Below are 16,281 nucleotides of genomic sequence, written 5' to 3' on the forward strand. Positions count from 1 at the left end.
GAAAGATGAGAGGCAATGAAAAAGAGGTGCTTCATTTCTGCTTGCGATTAGTCATGGATGTTTTCTATATGAATCCATGTTTCATGCAGAAAATTGATTTTGTCAATCATGAGACAGAGAAATTATCTATGTCAGGCCTGCATAGCTTACAGGTTTGTTATTTATAATCTTTTGTTGTATTTTATCATATAACCTAAATTTCATGTTTGAGTTTCATTTGCCTGTCATCTTGCATAAAGAGACACCTTTGATAATTTAATGCCATACATGTTTGTATCTAGTTGCCAGAATTTTCCTTCAACAGGAAACGAAATATAACAAATTGTTATACAGTTTCATTGAAAATGCCCTCTTAACTTATGCAACCTTCAGCGACTGCACTGTGCAGCTTTTCCCAAAAAGGTTTTTGTATATTTTTGCATGAGATCAATAACTCAATCAGAGTTTCTCTGTCTAAGACAGAAGAGGCTCAGTATGTCTCCTACAAATAATGAGAAACTTTCTCTTTATGCTTTTTCCCCACCATATTATTTTGCCACTTCTCCTTCTATAACTCCAGGGTAGACAGGTTTATGTAACTGAATTTATTTTCATACTGCACAATTTAATCTATGGCTAAAATTCAAACAATATATTGCTATGAGGTGTTTCTGTTTTAATAAGCACTGTGTAATAGTGAGAGTTAGTATGAATTAATATTAGAGAAAGTTAATAGGAATTTCCTAGTTTTTCAGTCTGTTGCTGCTGCTGGCTATTTCTCATCTATTCTCCTTTTGAAATAAAAAAAAGAGTATTGTACTCTAGAGGAAATCAAGTTGTGTTTTTTGTTTTTTTGTGTATTAATCTTCCTCAGCTTCCCTGTAACATGGTACATTACAGGTCAAGGCTCTTTCTGCTTGTTATTCCATCCTCTCCCTATTTCTCCTCAGCAGAGGTCATCAGCCAATTATTGTACGGTATCGGTCATCAGAGCAGTTGGATCTGCAGTATTTGGTGGTAGTGCAGTCTCCTGCACAGACAGAGTGACTGATCTGCTGCTCTGCTTCATGATGAAAGAGACTACATTTGTTCTTGCCTAGCCCAGCTTGTCCTGTTAAATCAGCTTCTACCATCCATCTCTGTTTGGTACCATTAGACTCTTGTTTTCAGTCTGAACTCAATAGGGTCCTAACTGAGGTGAGCTAAACAGACCATATTTAAGATATCTAACCATATCTTTTAGTGAATTCAACATGGTTTTGTTTTCTTGTCTTATATTAATCATAGTTAGTTAAAGGACCCGCTGTTTTTACCAAGATAGCCTAATTGTTAACACTGGGAAGTTGTATTGACCTTTAAAATGATAACATTTATGCTTCCTTAGCATTTCCCCCCTTCATGTGTAAAACCAGCAGCTACTGATTATTAGGTAATACCAATTAATTCCCGTAGGAGGCGCAACATTTTTCCGCAAAGGGCAATTTGTCCCTAACGGCTTCCCGTCTACCACGTATCATCCCGGACGTCTTACCTTTCTCCTGACACGTAGCAACCTAGCAACTACAACCAAGTTGGCCGGGCTTTGGGTGTGTTTGGCACAGGTGGGTGATAGTGTTTACGGTGCTTTATAGCTTAAAAGTGTTTTTTATGTAAGCGAAGTTAAATGGCCTGTTAAAACCACCGCTGACATTGTGCGGAACATAGTTAAGCTAGCTTTCAGAGGTAACGGTACGTTAGCCACCCAACGATTAGTTAGCAGGTTCTGCTGTGTTTTCGCCAGATTAGTTGATCTGTGAGAAGTTTAAGATTGATGAGGCACTGGGAGTTAGTGCAGTTAATAATTGGAAGATAGTATAGAGGCTAGTTTTAGGTTGGTTTTGCGGAAGAGGGCTATGTTAGTTAAAGTGTTCAAATCTTTAACGTTATGCTAATTATGGCAACGTTAGTTAGCTGGGTAGGTTAGTAGGTAATAGTAGTAACTAACCACTACTGACGTTTCCACTCAAGGTAATTTAACTTAGCCTAGTAAATATGCGTATAGCTGTATTAAATATGCGTACAGCTAAACGGCCACGTAGCCTGATCTGGTGAACGATTTATTTATAACACGATTCTTTCGTTGATGTTTGATAACAGTGTTGTGGTAAATTCAGTCTTAAGCTAGTTCATCACAAATGTAAACTAAGCACGGCTGTTCAAATGTTAATCAAGCAGACAAGGAGTTGGTTGCAAACACTGAGCACTTCGACAATGTGTTGATCCAACAGCGCAGAATCTGTCTCAAAGCCTTGGATTTAACTGTATGTTGGCTTTTTTTTTTTTTTTTTTTTTTTTTGAGGCGCTTCTTTAAAGGATTTAGTTTGTATGACTCTCTATCACATAGCATAGTTATTCAGCATAACAGCAATAAAACATTTTCTAATATTTTGTTGATTAGTAACAGAGCAGACAAAACCTCTGTAAAAGGTAATGAACCCTGCTAGCCCAGAGTGTATAATGTGTAATATATACGAGTACTGTGTTTGTATATAGGAATTGAAATAAATACCACCACCCTTAAAATAATCATCCTGGCTAATCATAATTCCTATTTATTTTCCTGTTTTTCTCCCAGAGTGAGAGATGTCGGGGTTTGACAACTTTAACACAGACTTTTACCAGTCCAGCTACAGTGTAGATGACCAAAGCCAGGGCGGCTATGGCTACAGCAACACTGAAAACCCCTACAACAAGTACGTGAAGAAGCTGTTGATCAACATTGTTTCTCATTTAAGTGCTGCGTCAGCTGCCAAAGACTGAGCTTTTCTTGAAGCATCATCCTAAAAATTAGTCCTGTTGAGCATTATTTTTATGTTTTCCAGACCATATGACCAGTATGATTACTCCCAGCCCATGAACTACTCTTCCCCAGGGATGATGCAGCCCCAGCAACCATACACAGGACAGATCTTCCAGCCCACACAGACCTACACACCATCCCCATCACAATCAATGTATAGTAGCAGCTTTGATGATGAGCCGCCACTGCTAGAAGGTAGGTAAACCACAATTACTATTACTCTTACCAGTCTCATTCAGGATTGTTAACTGTCCTAAAGTTATTAGGTGGTTGTTATTCTTTGATTGCTATTGCTGTTTTTATATCTGAAACTCATTGAAGTCAGAGCTGACCACAGCTTCTCAAAAGGAGGATTAGTTGTATTCACTCTTTGATGTTATTGTAAATTGAAGTAATATGTTGGGTGGGTAATTTGGAAAGTAAAATACATAGTCAGCGAAGGCAAAAAATCATTAGTTGCATTGTTTACCACTTTTTGGAATAATTACAATTTGTACAATAACATCTGTTGAAATTCAAGAAGGTCAAATCATTCTGCAGTATCAGTCAATGATCTCATCTTAAGAAGTGAAATTAAAGTTTAATTTGTCTGTTGCAGTTGCTAGCTACCAATGTAACAAAGTCCATTCTTTTCCAAAATGTTGCAGTCTTTTCTCTGTCGCCACACATTATTGGCATACATGCAGCACAGTTACAAGCCAATTTTAATTTAAAATGAAACTCAGCAAAAGATAACAGCAAATGAAAATAGTAATTTACTTTAATTGTTTCCCCATTTTATACTAATTGTTTATACTGTTGCATTAGAGAAAAGCATAGGGGCTTCAAAAGCAGCTGAGCTGCAGTAAATCAGGGCTCTCTGATTACATTTATTTTTAGGGGCACTGGTGCTGTCTACTCTGTGTTGAGGAGCAAAGCACCAACCGTAGTCAACAAAGAGAAGCTACGCATGAACACTAAAAACATTTTTCCTATCTACTAAATTCACTTTTTGCTGTCTTCCACATTCTGATAAAATGCTGCTGGTCCTTATATTTTGAGAACCAGTTCAGAGGCAGCATCACAACAACATCAGTCACTCACATCAGTACAGTACACAAGTAATTATTTTTCACATTTAAATGGTAATTTTCATTCTGTAGAGCCCTGTAAGTGTTCTGAGGCCCTTGAAAATGAAAATGTTGAGGCTTGATCAGAGCAAAGTCAGAGTCTTTAGACTGAAATGAGTGTGCCCTGTAAAGGTGATGACATATGTCACTTCTTTTCAGTCTACACCCTTAAGAAAAACGTGTTAAGTCTTGAGTATTTTTGGAAGAGAACGGTTTACATACTGTATGTTAATGCATCTCTGTTGAACTTATGCTTTTGAATACAAGTCTTAGCATGCTTATTTAGTCGAATATGTCTGCTCACAGTAATAGAGACTAGTATGGATGATGTGTGTTTTTTCTTTTCTCTGCCATGTCTTAGAATTAGGAATCAATTTTGACCACATCTGGCAGAAGACCCTGACGGTGCTCCATCCAATGAAAGCAGCAGATGGAAGCATCATGAATGAGACAGACCTGGCTGGCCCCATGGTTTTCTGTTTGGCCTTTGGAGCAACACTCCTCCTGGTAAATAATTTGGTTATTATTAGTTACTTATAAATCTGTATTAATTGTGAAGAACTTAAATTGGTTAAAAAATTGCAATGACATTCTTCCACAGTTGTTGGTACAATCACACAATACTGTAACCTGTATATCTGTAACCATATACACATAAATCCATATATGACTGTGTGAATGTATTTTTTTCTCTCTTCCATTTACAGTCAGGTAAGATCCAATTTGGTTACGTATACGGCATCAGTGCAATTGGCTGCCTTGGCATGTATTGCCTACTGAACCTGATGAGTATGACGGGCGTCTCCTTTGGCTGTGTTGCCAGTGTATTGGGATACTGCCTCCTCCCAATGATCCTGCTCTCCAGCTTTGGAGTCCTCTTCTCTTTACAGTGAGTACACAAGAAAGTGAACATTTTTACATGTCGATCTAATCTCTCGAGCAAGCAAAGACTTAAATTTGTATGTAGCCCACATTAGTAGGCCCTGTCTTGTAGTGTAAACGTCTCAGATGGATGCAATAAAACCTTACTGCATTATCATAGTACAACCATTATATATTCAAGGTTAATAACATCACATAAATCATGATATTTTCCCATAATGTTTAGGTCAGTATAACTTTTTAGCATGTTTGATAGCTGTACAACTGTTAGAACTAGAAAAATGCTGATATTCTACAGGTACATTAACAGTAAAATGTTGGGCAAACTTTCTCACTCAGTTCAAACAGTGGTGGGGGTAAAGCGTTTCCAAACTTTTCACTGAGAGTGTAATTGTTGAAACAATCAAAGCTAACTTCCTGCTTCCTGTCCTCTTTAGGGGCATGTTGGGAATTATACTAACAGCAGCAATCATTGGCTGGTGCAGTTTCTCAGCCTCAAAGATCTTCATTTCAGCATTGGCCATGGATGGACAGCAGCTATTGGTTGCTTACCCCTGTGCTCTCCTGTATGGGGTATTTGCACTCATCTCCGTCTTCTAAAAAATCGCTGAGTAACACTTTAAAATAACTGCTCCCCAGTTTCTGTAATTTCAGTCTAATTAGCGTCAGTGTAATTATTGTAATTATTGGCCAATTACACTGTTGTTACAAAAAATAGGAGCTGTCTAAAGTGACACCAAGGTTCCTTTTCTTTTATAAGCATCCACCTCTCACTGCATTATGACTTGACCACCTGCAAGCTGGAGTCTAAGGTCCCATTCCTGTCTATCCTGCATTTTGCTTCCTTCATGCATCCTAAAGGACAGAGCTGTCAAATAAACCAGGTGAAAAATAAGTCTCCTGTTCACCTTAAATGGCCTAGTGCAGTTCTATGATTTTAAGGACATGAAGGGGAAACAGCGAGCAATTAGTTCACACAGTGGAACCCGTCGAGACAGTATAATTTGACAGGAAAACGTTCTCAGTTCCCAAGAAGGACCGATAAGCAATCCTCAGCAAATCCTGCAGTGTAATTTGGAGCCAGTGGAAACATCACATATCACGATTTTTGCAGAATCTGTTGAGCCATTTCTGGCACACATCCTTATATTCTACAACTGCAAGACTAAGGGAAACACCCATTTTCATTCTGCATAGGACTAGATGAGCTGTTTCTACTTCTCTACCTGGAAAGAGCAGGAATAAAAGCCAGTGTGACTTCTTCAAGGTCTTCTTTTTTTCCTAGGCTGATATGCCATGAATTTCATCATCTTCTCATCACAGAAGTGATTTGAACCTTGCTGTAAAATTCAGCAGCCCTGATATATTTCACACATATGGATTTATTATATTCACTTGAGATTTATTTTAGTTTTGATGCCTTAGAACAGTGGTTCCCAACCTTGCTCCTCAAGGAACACTGCCTTGCTTATTTTTAAACAGGGCAGTGTTCCTTGAGGGGCAGGTTTGGGAACCACTGCCTTAGATGGCAAAAACAAAGACAGCACAAAAATGTTCTCAGTTTAAAAACCAAACAAATTTGATTAGATTTTGAGAATTAAGAGTCTGAGAAATAGTGTATGTATCTAGATACAGACATGTCCCTACACATTGTTGCTACAGGCTGCATCCCTTTGTTAAATCTTTATTTTAGAATCGGCTCACTTTGTATGCTTTGATGTGTCATCTGTTGTACATGTCTTCTCATACACATTAAAGTTGTCCTTAAAGTTTATCTGCCTTGTGATGTTAAAAGGTATATTGTCAGGTCAAACAGATAATTGTAAAAAGTCGTAAAATGTCCATTAAATAGACTAATAGATTGTATTTGACCTGTGGACCTATAGTGTTTGCTGAAAAATACTGTACTGGAAGAAGTGGGTGTATAATACAGAAAGGCAGTTTTAAACATCCTGAGGTGATTTTGTCACAGCTGCACACTGCTGATCATCATAAGCTTATCCACACCATTGTCATTTCTATTACCTATTAGAGCTGGAAGTGATCAGGCTAACCAGCAACAGAATTAACCACATCTCTCTCCCACGTCGTCGTACTCTTGATACTCAAAGCTCATTAGCTGTCGTGTGTCGAGGATGGATTGATTATTGGGATTTCTAAATTTCAGATGATCAATTATTACTTTTAATTTCATTAGCTGGAAAGCAGATACTGATGCGCAGCATGTTTCTCAGTAAATATGTGACATTCTTTTCATCCTGGCACATTTAATCAGGTACTAAGATTCTTCTGGTGGGCGATGTAATTGTAATGTGCCATTATATGAAATTTCTGCAGTTTTGATTGCTTGAATTTTAGCACCAGAGGATCAAGTTTTACTTACAATTAAAAGACAGAGAGCATACATTTGTTTATAGTAGTCATGGAAATTTGTGTGATTGTGTCATATTGATCAGTGAAGCTATAACCAAGATTAGTTAAATTTGGTAAATAAAAAAAATGTGTTCTTGAACTTGTCAGCTTTACGTAGAATCACATGTAATTGCTTCTTCATTCTTAAGGAAATCTTTAAAATGTAGAAACTTACAGTCTAAATAGAAGGTTGACAAGAAGGAATGATGTCTGGTTAGAACAGTCTTCCATTTTTTCTTCTCTCCTCTGGGTTTTCTTTGCACTAACATACACAAAACACACAAACCTTTAAAATGACGATAACCTACTTAGGAGGGATGAATAATTCAAAAATGAAATTGCTGTGCTTTTTCTATTCGAACAAAGTCAACACTGAGGTGATACTTTGCATTTCAAGCAACGCTACCAGCGTCAGTCTGCTCTCATAGGCCACATTCTCATATGGTATTGATTATATTTGCATATACTGTGTATAAACTGTTTTGTATATTGATTTAAAAAGAAGATCAAATCAAGTTCTGCCGAATTATTTTGCCTATAAAGTGTTCGGTGCCACACTTTCCCTGGCATGCCTTTGGTTTCTCTCCAAATTAGTGTCGTGTATGTAATAAGGTTCTTTTTCTACACATTTTATGCATATGCACTATGGTGAGTGTCTCCAGTGGCATGAATTAATCTGCAGTTCAGTGTCTTCTCACCCATGGGGATCTCTCTCTGAAACAGTTAATACCCTGGATGATACAAGTGAGCATAATATTAGAAAATAGAAGTGGAAGATTTGACGACAGTAACTGGCTGTGTGGAGAGCTGATTTAAACCATGCAGTGACACTCACTCAAATTTATGATGCGTTCAAAAATATACTGGACTTTTTTTATGCACTGACTAGGTCTACAGACATTTTACTGAAAGAAAAATATAGGGCTGCGTTGTCTGTCTTAAGACAAACATGATTGCTGTTTTGAATGTCAGTAAAGATCTTTGGTTGCTTGTTTTTACAAGTATTGCTCTTGTCAATTAGACTAATTGACTGGGATGTTTATTCCTTTTCCATGTAGTAAAAGTTTGGAAATCTTGATGGGTGCCAGGTGGCTGTTGAAATGACAAAATAAGCACCAATGTAGAAGAAGAGCTGTTTCTTCCTGTTTTTCATCACCTCCTGAAACATTTACACCCATACGCCTCCAGATGACAGTGTAGCGTTACGAATCATCTGTCCTCTTGATGACTAAATGTAGTGTTTTTGCTGTGTTCACTGGCTACAGCCTGACATTTTCCCTCTAGCACTGACTATGTCAAATCTTTTTCTTTTTTTCCCCAAACTTCCTTACAGTCATTATCAGGAAATATATGGCTCCCTCTGGACTGGATTAGTACGTATGAGTAACGTCACGCTGACTACTGTAGCTCAGATTCAAGCTGCTTTATTGCTCATTTGTTTACACATTTGTTTGCTCTTTGTCTGGTTGCTGCTTTGTAGACTATCTGCTTATATAACATATTGTAACATGTCATTTGCAAACATTTGTTTGAATACGTAATTTATTCTGAATATATATACAGTAATTTTAATGTGGGTGGGCCCTTATAGTCCCTCATATTTTCCCTGAAAACATCTATGGTACAGTATTGAACTATAATCATAATAACCGTTCCCAAACTGAAATAATTTTGGTGTAGAACATTTAAATGAGATGAAGGAGACAAATGGAATGAATTATTAATAAAAATACAACTAATCATAAAACTCATCAGTAGCATCTTACAGGCTGTTTTGGTAATAGTGGACAAGTTGACTGGTCTCTTCGTGTCGGAGGAACAAGGGCAACCGTACAATTATGTTATCTAATGGAGGATAATCTCACCTCCATCTGGCAGGCCTGAGCCACAGTCTGTCTGACCCAGCTAGCAGCTAGTGATGAACGCGTCTCCTGCCCCCTAGAAAGAAACAGAGCTGTCGGGGTTGAGGCAAAGAGAAAGAGCGGAGGGGAGAAGTTGTCTTAATGACTAAAAAAGTTCAACCTGATTTTCTTTTTAGAAATTTTAAAGATGTCCTAATACACACACAAGGGCTTTACTATTAAAAATATCACATCAGCAGGACAAAGTAGACAATTATTTCATATAAAAGTCTGACATGAGCTTAAAAATGCTCAGCAGTGAGGTTCATTAGGATGTTATCTTCAACAAGGGATCAGACAAGCGACAGGTGGAAATGTAACAATTGGTATTCAGCAACGTGGTGCCGCCTTTTAATGCATTTGCAAAGCCAACAGCACATGAATATTCACCGAGCAACTGTTAGCACAGCCCTGAGTGATTTGCTCTTGCACTTCATTAGGCTAATTGTCCCCCCTCATGGCACTGCGGACTCTTCTAACAGTTGATTCAGAACTCAATGAACTAACGCAAACTCTGCAAGGGCTGATGAGCAGAGTCCAGCTGAGGGGAAATGAGTGGTGTGTGTTTGTGTGTGTTTGCATATATGAATGCATGCTCATGTGTATTTATGAGTGGGTGTGAATTTAATGTGTGTGTGCATGAACTGGCCTACAATCATTCCTTTTTTTCTATGTTCTCCTTTGTACATACTGCATATTATATGTTTCTGATTGGGATGTGCACAGGAAGTAATAATGATAATAACCTACTTGATAGATCATTTAAAACACTGTATGCACATTTCTGATTTTTTTTTGTTGCTAAAAATAAGCCTTGAATTATTGCAGTGTGCAAAAAAGAATGAATCTTACATGTTGAAAGGCTAAAGTCCACACAGCACATATTTGTTTTTAATTTATTAATTGCTTTTCTCACATGCATACACACATGCACAAATCTACAGTCATGCAACTTCTCCTCTGAGTAAAACCTTTAAATGTAAACTGTGAAAAGAAAACATGCTACTATGATTATATTCCTGAGCTGACACTGCAGACTACAAATTGGATATTGCCACAGCAGGAGTGTGGCATCTCACAGCATGAAAAACAAAGGTGTAAGTAATAAATTTATTAATGGCTGCATTCAGTTTAGGTCTCCAGGGTGACAGGAACAGATCAAAACAACTTTATCTGCATCAGAGTTTCTTCAAATGCTTTCATTTTTTCTTATTGTAAGTACAGTATTTAACAGACTTAAGGGTTTTGTGGGGTTAATCAGGATGGAATTTGTACCGTGAAATTTTTAATTTCATTCTCAAGAGAAATTTAGGATAAAGATGCTTGATGGAACTAGAGCAAAAAACATTCTCAGAAAACATATTGCCCAGGTGTGAAGTCATGGACCGATAGTCGCGATTAATTTCAGGTTCTCTTTCTCCACACTGACTGTGTGACAACTCACTCCTGAGATTCCATTTCACTTAAAAAGTTTTTCTTTTTCTTCCCTGTGCTACTGAGAACCAGTTACTCCCTCGAGGTTGATTGCCTAACCAGCTGCCTGCTCTTGATTCTTCAAAACTTGTGTGTTTTTGGTACAGTATCTAGTCTGCGTCTCTGTGATTGTGCCAAAATTAGTTTTCAGTGTAGTAGAAGGTATGAGTTATAAAGGGATCATGAGATATAAAACCCAAACAGAGAAACACAGAAAGATAATCTACATCACATTACATAATAATTTCTATTTATATTTACTCATAGCAATCAATCTTTGACATGCTCAATGCTAAGAATGAAGCTCTTTCGTCAGTATTCTCTGTTTAACGTCATTAATCTCTCTGAATGCCTTATAAAATGATTTCACTGTTCACATTGGGCAGCAGAATTGTGTGCAGCTTCAGATTAGAGCGGCTGCAAAGACTGGAAACCCATCTGGTTTCTTCTGGGGGTGTTTGTATTCAATATTAATGACATAAGATTTATAATTCAGAACATCGGCTTTGTAAGCTGCAAGCACTAACTGAGTAATGTACTTATTTTTTATTTATTTATTTATATAATCAAATATCACAAATTTGTCTGAAGGGACTTAATTATCTGCAGCCCAAAAATATTCTCTCTCCTTACACTCTTGAAATGGATGTGGAAGAAATTGTCAAAAAAGCAAACAAAAAATCTTGCATGTTAACAAATGGAAGAAACTTTAGGGAGAAGGTGACTCATTTTTTATAGTGTTTTTCTTCTGACTTTTACTTGGATGTTTATGGTACCTAGAGTACCCAGAGGGCTTTCTCTCCACTTTCTTTCAGTACCCAGCATTACTAAATCAACTTGACTTATTTATGAATGAAAATTATTCACCATACTTATAGACAGGGTTGTTTATCTTTTTTAATATGTAAGCAACCCATACCAGTTACAGTTGAATGATAACACTCTGAGCTGTACAGGTATACACAGAGAGAACAAACAGACTCAGTGGGCATGCTCACTCGATCCATAGGACCCTGTTCTCAACAATCTATGTAGCAAATAGTGTAAAAAGCATGAGCTCTGTGATGACTTAGAAATGCACTATAGCACAAAGAGTCTGTAGTGTACTGTACACATAACACTATAATGTTTATATTTCTTTTAGTATGTAAGAAAGGACTGTGCCTTTTAATTCTAAGTATATGACCTTCTCCACAAGGGGAAAAATAAAAGATTTTTTTTTTCTCTCTTTTCATAGTACACTACAACATTCAATATCATAAGGTTATCATCTTGAAGAGTTTTTAGTTAGAAGTAGCACAGACGATGGCAGTACTTGCTATTCTTCTAGAAAATCAAAGTAATTGGCATTGTGTTGGGGAGCTGCAGAGGGTTTGATGAACTTTATTGTAACTCAAAGGGAAGAGCTCAAGAAGGAGGAGAAAAATATTGACAGGGCCCTGTATTACACTGTGGTAGCAAGCATAATGCTGGATTACACTGAGCAGGACAAAGACAAGCCGTTGACAGAAAGCAAAGTGTGTGTGAAAGACATGAAAAACTTAAAAAATACTTCTTTATCAACTGCAAAAAGAACATTTTCTATGTGGCTCCTTTCCTGTCACCATACATTGAACTGAGGAAAACAGGGAGATGACACAAACTCATTGGGGTGGTACATAATACACATTAGGGTCCTGAGTCAAGACTCTATCAAGTCTTGTTGGCATATTATGCAAACAGGACCTCTTTATGGCTGTCATTAACATGTCTCATATCCAGATTGTTGTTATATTGATGATATAGCCAAATAACTGGGTACAGTATAAATGTATACCTATATAGTGGCATATCCCCATCTCTCTCTCTCTCTCTTTCTCTCTCGTGTGTGTGTGTGTGTGTGTGTGTGTGTGTGTGTTATAATTTCTGGAAACCTCATAGTGAAATGTAACAAGCTACAGTGACAAGTTAGTGTTAGCTGTTTGTTTCCAATATGGGGCGTTAGGCATTCAGATATGACAACCAATCAAAGCATGTACTCTGTGGCTCTGCAGATACTGCACAATGAATGGAGAGTTTCCAGACTGTAGTGGAAACAGCTTACTGTGCCAGGCAGTTGCCATTTGCCAGACTGCTGAGCAGTTTGTGGTTAGTTGACTTGCACAGTTCTTCTTAATTTGTATGTTTAATTGTACATGTGAATTTAAAATATATAATCTACAATATGAATATCATGTAGTGAACATACAGATATACTCTGTTGTGTACTGTACATGTATTTGAATAAAGACATATGAAAGCACTGATCTAACCAACACATCTATTTTTTAGAAATGAAAAAATAAGATAATACAGTCAAATTTGTATAGACACAGAATTAGTATATGCACAGCCTGGTAGGAATATTTGACTGTGTGATACTGCTCTGTCCTCGAAGTATTGTAGAGGCAGTGGCTCTGTCTGCAGACACGCATGCATGATACACAGCTTAATGGCAAATTAGATCATTGTGCTCTGATTGTTAGTGTACTAATCACACAGAGTAGAGAATTGCAGCTTCTCTAAGAGCTAAGTATGCTATTGCATGTGTCCAGGGGAGGAAAAGTAGTATACATTATTGCCATTGTTTCACCAAGCTATAAGTAAACAGTCCTGAATATTAAAGTACTAATGCACTTTTTAATTTTTTATTATATTATTTTATTATACTTTTATATTTATATTTATATAAGTGAACATAAGTAAACAGGAGCCATGACATATGCAGGCTGGCATACTTGTAACCTATTTCCAACACAAGCATTACTTAAAGTGCACTATTTAAGACCTTAAGGCCCTGCCAGGTCTTTTTCTCTGTCGTGCTGCACAGCTACTGTTTTAGCTCTGCATTAGCACTGCAGCAAAAAGTTGCTGCAGCTGCTGCTGAATACTTGTTGCGTTTCATAAGTATATTTTCCTGCCAACAGTCTGATGACATAATTTCAGAAAGGCTCTGTGGAGAAAGGAGTCATGCCTGTATTCACCAACTCTGTTCATCATATCTGTTGTCGACCTCAAATGCCTCTTGTTTTCTACTGTGGGCAATCTGGCACTGTAGTGACAAAGGGTTTATTCTTTGCTGAGTTGCTGGGACCAACTGCTTCACTCCACAAAGCTACTGTAAGTGTTGATGTATGGTGTTTGGCCTACTATTCAGTTGTGAATGAATGCCTTGGCTCTGTTTATTTGGTGTTTGTATTGTTGTGACTGACAGTAGCCATGGGAAATAAGTTCTGTATAATTAAAGAATATTATTGTAATGCACGTGACTGCTGTCTTGCACGCAGTTTTTAACACAAGTAAAAGTAACTGTAAAAACTGTCTGACTGAATCCAAGATATAATCTTGTGGTATAAATATTAGAAATGTCAACACAGCATCATACTGATACAGAGTTAGTGTCCTCAATTCACTTTGTGTATATTCCTGCCATTATTGGAGCTGTCTTGCTGGACAGTGGCCACATGATGCCTGGTGTTGAGCCTGCCCATAATACATTTCACATAATAGCTTGACTAAGGCCTTTTATTCGTTGTTTTTTTTTTTTTTTTTCAGAAATGAAACTTACATTGTCATTGCCATGTTGGGTGCATGTTTGTGAGGAGTGCCAAATGTTCACTCTATGCATATTATGTTCTATTTACATGCTTTCAAAACCCTGTCTCTGTTAATATTTGGACTAAGCACTACAATATCTTCTCTGTCCAATAAACACTCACATTATAAGCACTCCTTCTTCTATCTTGGGGCAAATTGTGCAACACATCCTTCATAATAGCTGTGTCCAACCTGGAGTAGGCATGAGAACATTCTCTCTGACTGCATCTTAATTGCATATTAAAACACCATGGGTGTAATTGATGCTAATTGACACATCTAATTACTCCTTCTAGATAAACAAGCTTCTCATTAGTGCAACAATTAGCCAAGTAATCAAACCCTTGCTTTCGGTTGACTTCTCAGAGTAATAACTGATAAAAGAAAAGGGACAGATCAAGATAAAATACAGTACTTAGGGAACAGGGACATCTCTGAACAATGGGCACATGAGTGGGATGTCATGACACTGTAAAGGACTTTTATTTTGAAAAGCTGATTTGTTTCTTTGCATGTGAACACCTTAATTACAAAGCAAAGCGTTATGAACCTGTTCATCTTCAGGAAAAATTAACAGCCTTTGGATGTTTTTTGTTTCAGTTCAGTCACTAGAGGAACTCAGAGTTAAGATAAGATTCATTTGACAGAAAAAATTGGAAAGTCTATAATCATATCAGCAAGACGTCTATAGTCTTGGTGCATATTTTGATGACTTAGATATCATTTTGTTAACTATTCTTCATTACAGTGACTTTGTCAGTGGGATATTGTATATTGCAGCATGTACATGGACAGATAGCTAGATAGATTGTTGTTAGCAGCAATTGATTTTCTTTCCTAAGTGACACTCTTTATTGTTCTTCCACTTTGGCAGACATTGATGTCAGTTGAACTTTGGCTCTGTCTTCTGTCTCAGAGAGATCTATAGTGTCTTCAGTGACGTTTAAGTCTCTACACTCGAAACTCATTGGTGCATTAGGAAATGGTGACTCACCACAGTGGGCAGTGCAGATACAGGTAGGCAATTTATCACATCCTAGATTGACATGAACCTTTGTTTTCATATACTCCGTTGTTTCCAAAACTATCATTTAAAAATAACATTTCCATATTGCCATAGATGTTGAACCCAAAAATGTATTATTATATCCAGTCTTTGCTTTGCTTCTGATAAATTAAAATGTGTATATTTTATCAAAAACTGTTGCTGTACAGTTTCAGTAGGGATGGGTTTGCCACTGTGTGACTCATGATATTGCATCGTCATCATCCCAGAATACTGTTTTCCCATTTGCATGTATGAGCCTATTTGTGTGGTCAAATAATGGCACACATAGATTTTATTATTTGATTTTTTTATAGAACAAATAGAGATGTCTTCTCTTTACATGACTGTGTTGTGTTTACATATGTGATTAGTCAAGCTAATTGCCAGTGACTTTTTTGAGTAAAATCCAAATATTTCCTGAAAACTACTACAATGAAAATATAATTATACATTAATGAAACAAGAAGGAATTTGTACATAATTATTACACAACAAAGGCCTGGCGTAGCCTAAGGTTTTTTACTTCCAACTTCTGAATTGCTGAGAAAGCTCCTGAATTTGCCTGGATTGTGGCTGACTCACTACTACATGAATCACTTCTCATTTTTATTTTTTTGAAGCAGTGTACTGCATGGGACCTGACGCCCACCTCATTTCCTTTAATGGATCCTTCTGCTGCACTGAACTCTTCTGACTGCTATCTCATCAGATGTAGGCAGTGAGGTACTGGAGAATACAAAAGCAAGGGAAAAGAATAAGTTAGAGTGGGTGGTCAGAATAGGGAGGGCAACAACCAATGCAAGATAACCCAGTTCCAATACAGATTTACAACGACAAGTTCAGACAAATTTATAGGGTTGCAACTAGTGGTTATTTTCATTATTAGCTAAGACTTTGATTATTTTTTTAAATAATTGCTTAATGTGATAATTGGATATATTTTTGGCTACTTTTGGTTAATATAAAAGTTAATAATAACAAGGTTTATAAGGTGTTAACAAAATTCTTAATACCTTATAAAGT

The 16,281-nt window shown here is 37.1% G+C and overlaps 1 protein-coding gene across 1 annotated transcript; it reads left to right on the top strand.

Annotated features, from left to right (window-relative positions):
- The first annotated feature begins 1,463 nt into the window (after nucleotides 1–1,463).
- yipf5 (Yip1 domain family, member 5) lies at nucleotides 1,464–6,675 on the top strand. Its single transcript, XM_026329180.1, has 6 exons — nucleotides 1,464–1,580; nucleotides 2,594–2,711; nucleotides 2,841–3,013; nucleotides 4,289–4,434; nucleotides 4,635–4,816; nucleotides 5,247–6,675. The coding sequence occupies exons 2-6, from the start codon at nucleotides 2,602–2,604 to the stop codon at nucleotides 5,407–5,409; spliced, it is 774 nt and encodes a 257-aa protein (XP_026184965.1). The 5' UTR covers nucleotides 1,464–1,580; nucleotides 2,594–2,601; the 3' UTR covers nucleotides 5,410–6,675.
- The last annotated feature ends 9,606 nt before the right edge of the window (nucleotides 6,676–16,281 follow it).

Source organism: Mastacembelus armatus, chromosome 14 (genome assembly GCF_900324485.2).
Source record: "Mastacembelus armatus chromosome 14, fMasArm1.2, whole genome shotgun sequence".
Classification (NCBI taxonomy): Eukaryota; Metazoa; Chordata; class Actinopteri; order Synbranchiformes; family Mastacembelidae; genus Mastacembelus; species Mastacembelus armatus.

Excerpts from the sequence above, each read along its gene's own strand:
- yipf5 (XM_026329180.1), top strand. The coding sequence starts at position 2,602 with ATGTCGGGGTTTGACAACTTTAACACAGACTTTTACCAGTCCAGCTAC. Across the intron at positions 3,014-4,288 it reads TGAGCCGCCACTGCTAGAAG|AATTAGGAATCAATTTTGAC; the intron begins GTAGGTAAACCA and ends GCCATGTCTTAG. Across the intron at positions 4,817-5,246 it reads GGAGTCCTCTTCTCTTTACA|GGGCATGTTGGGAATTATAC; the intron begins GTGAGTACACAA and ends TGTCCTCTTTAG.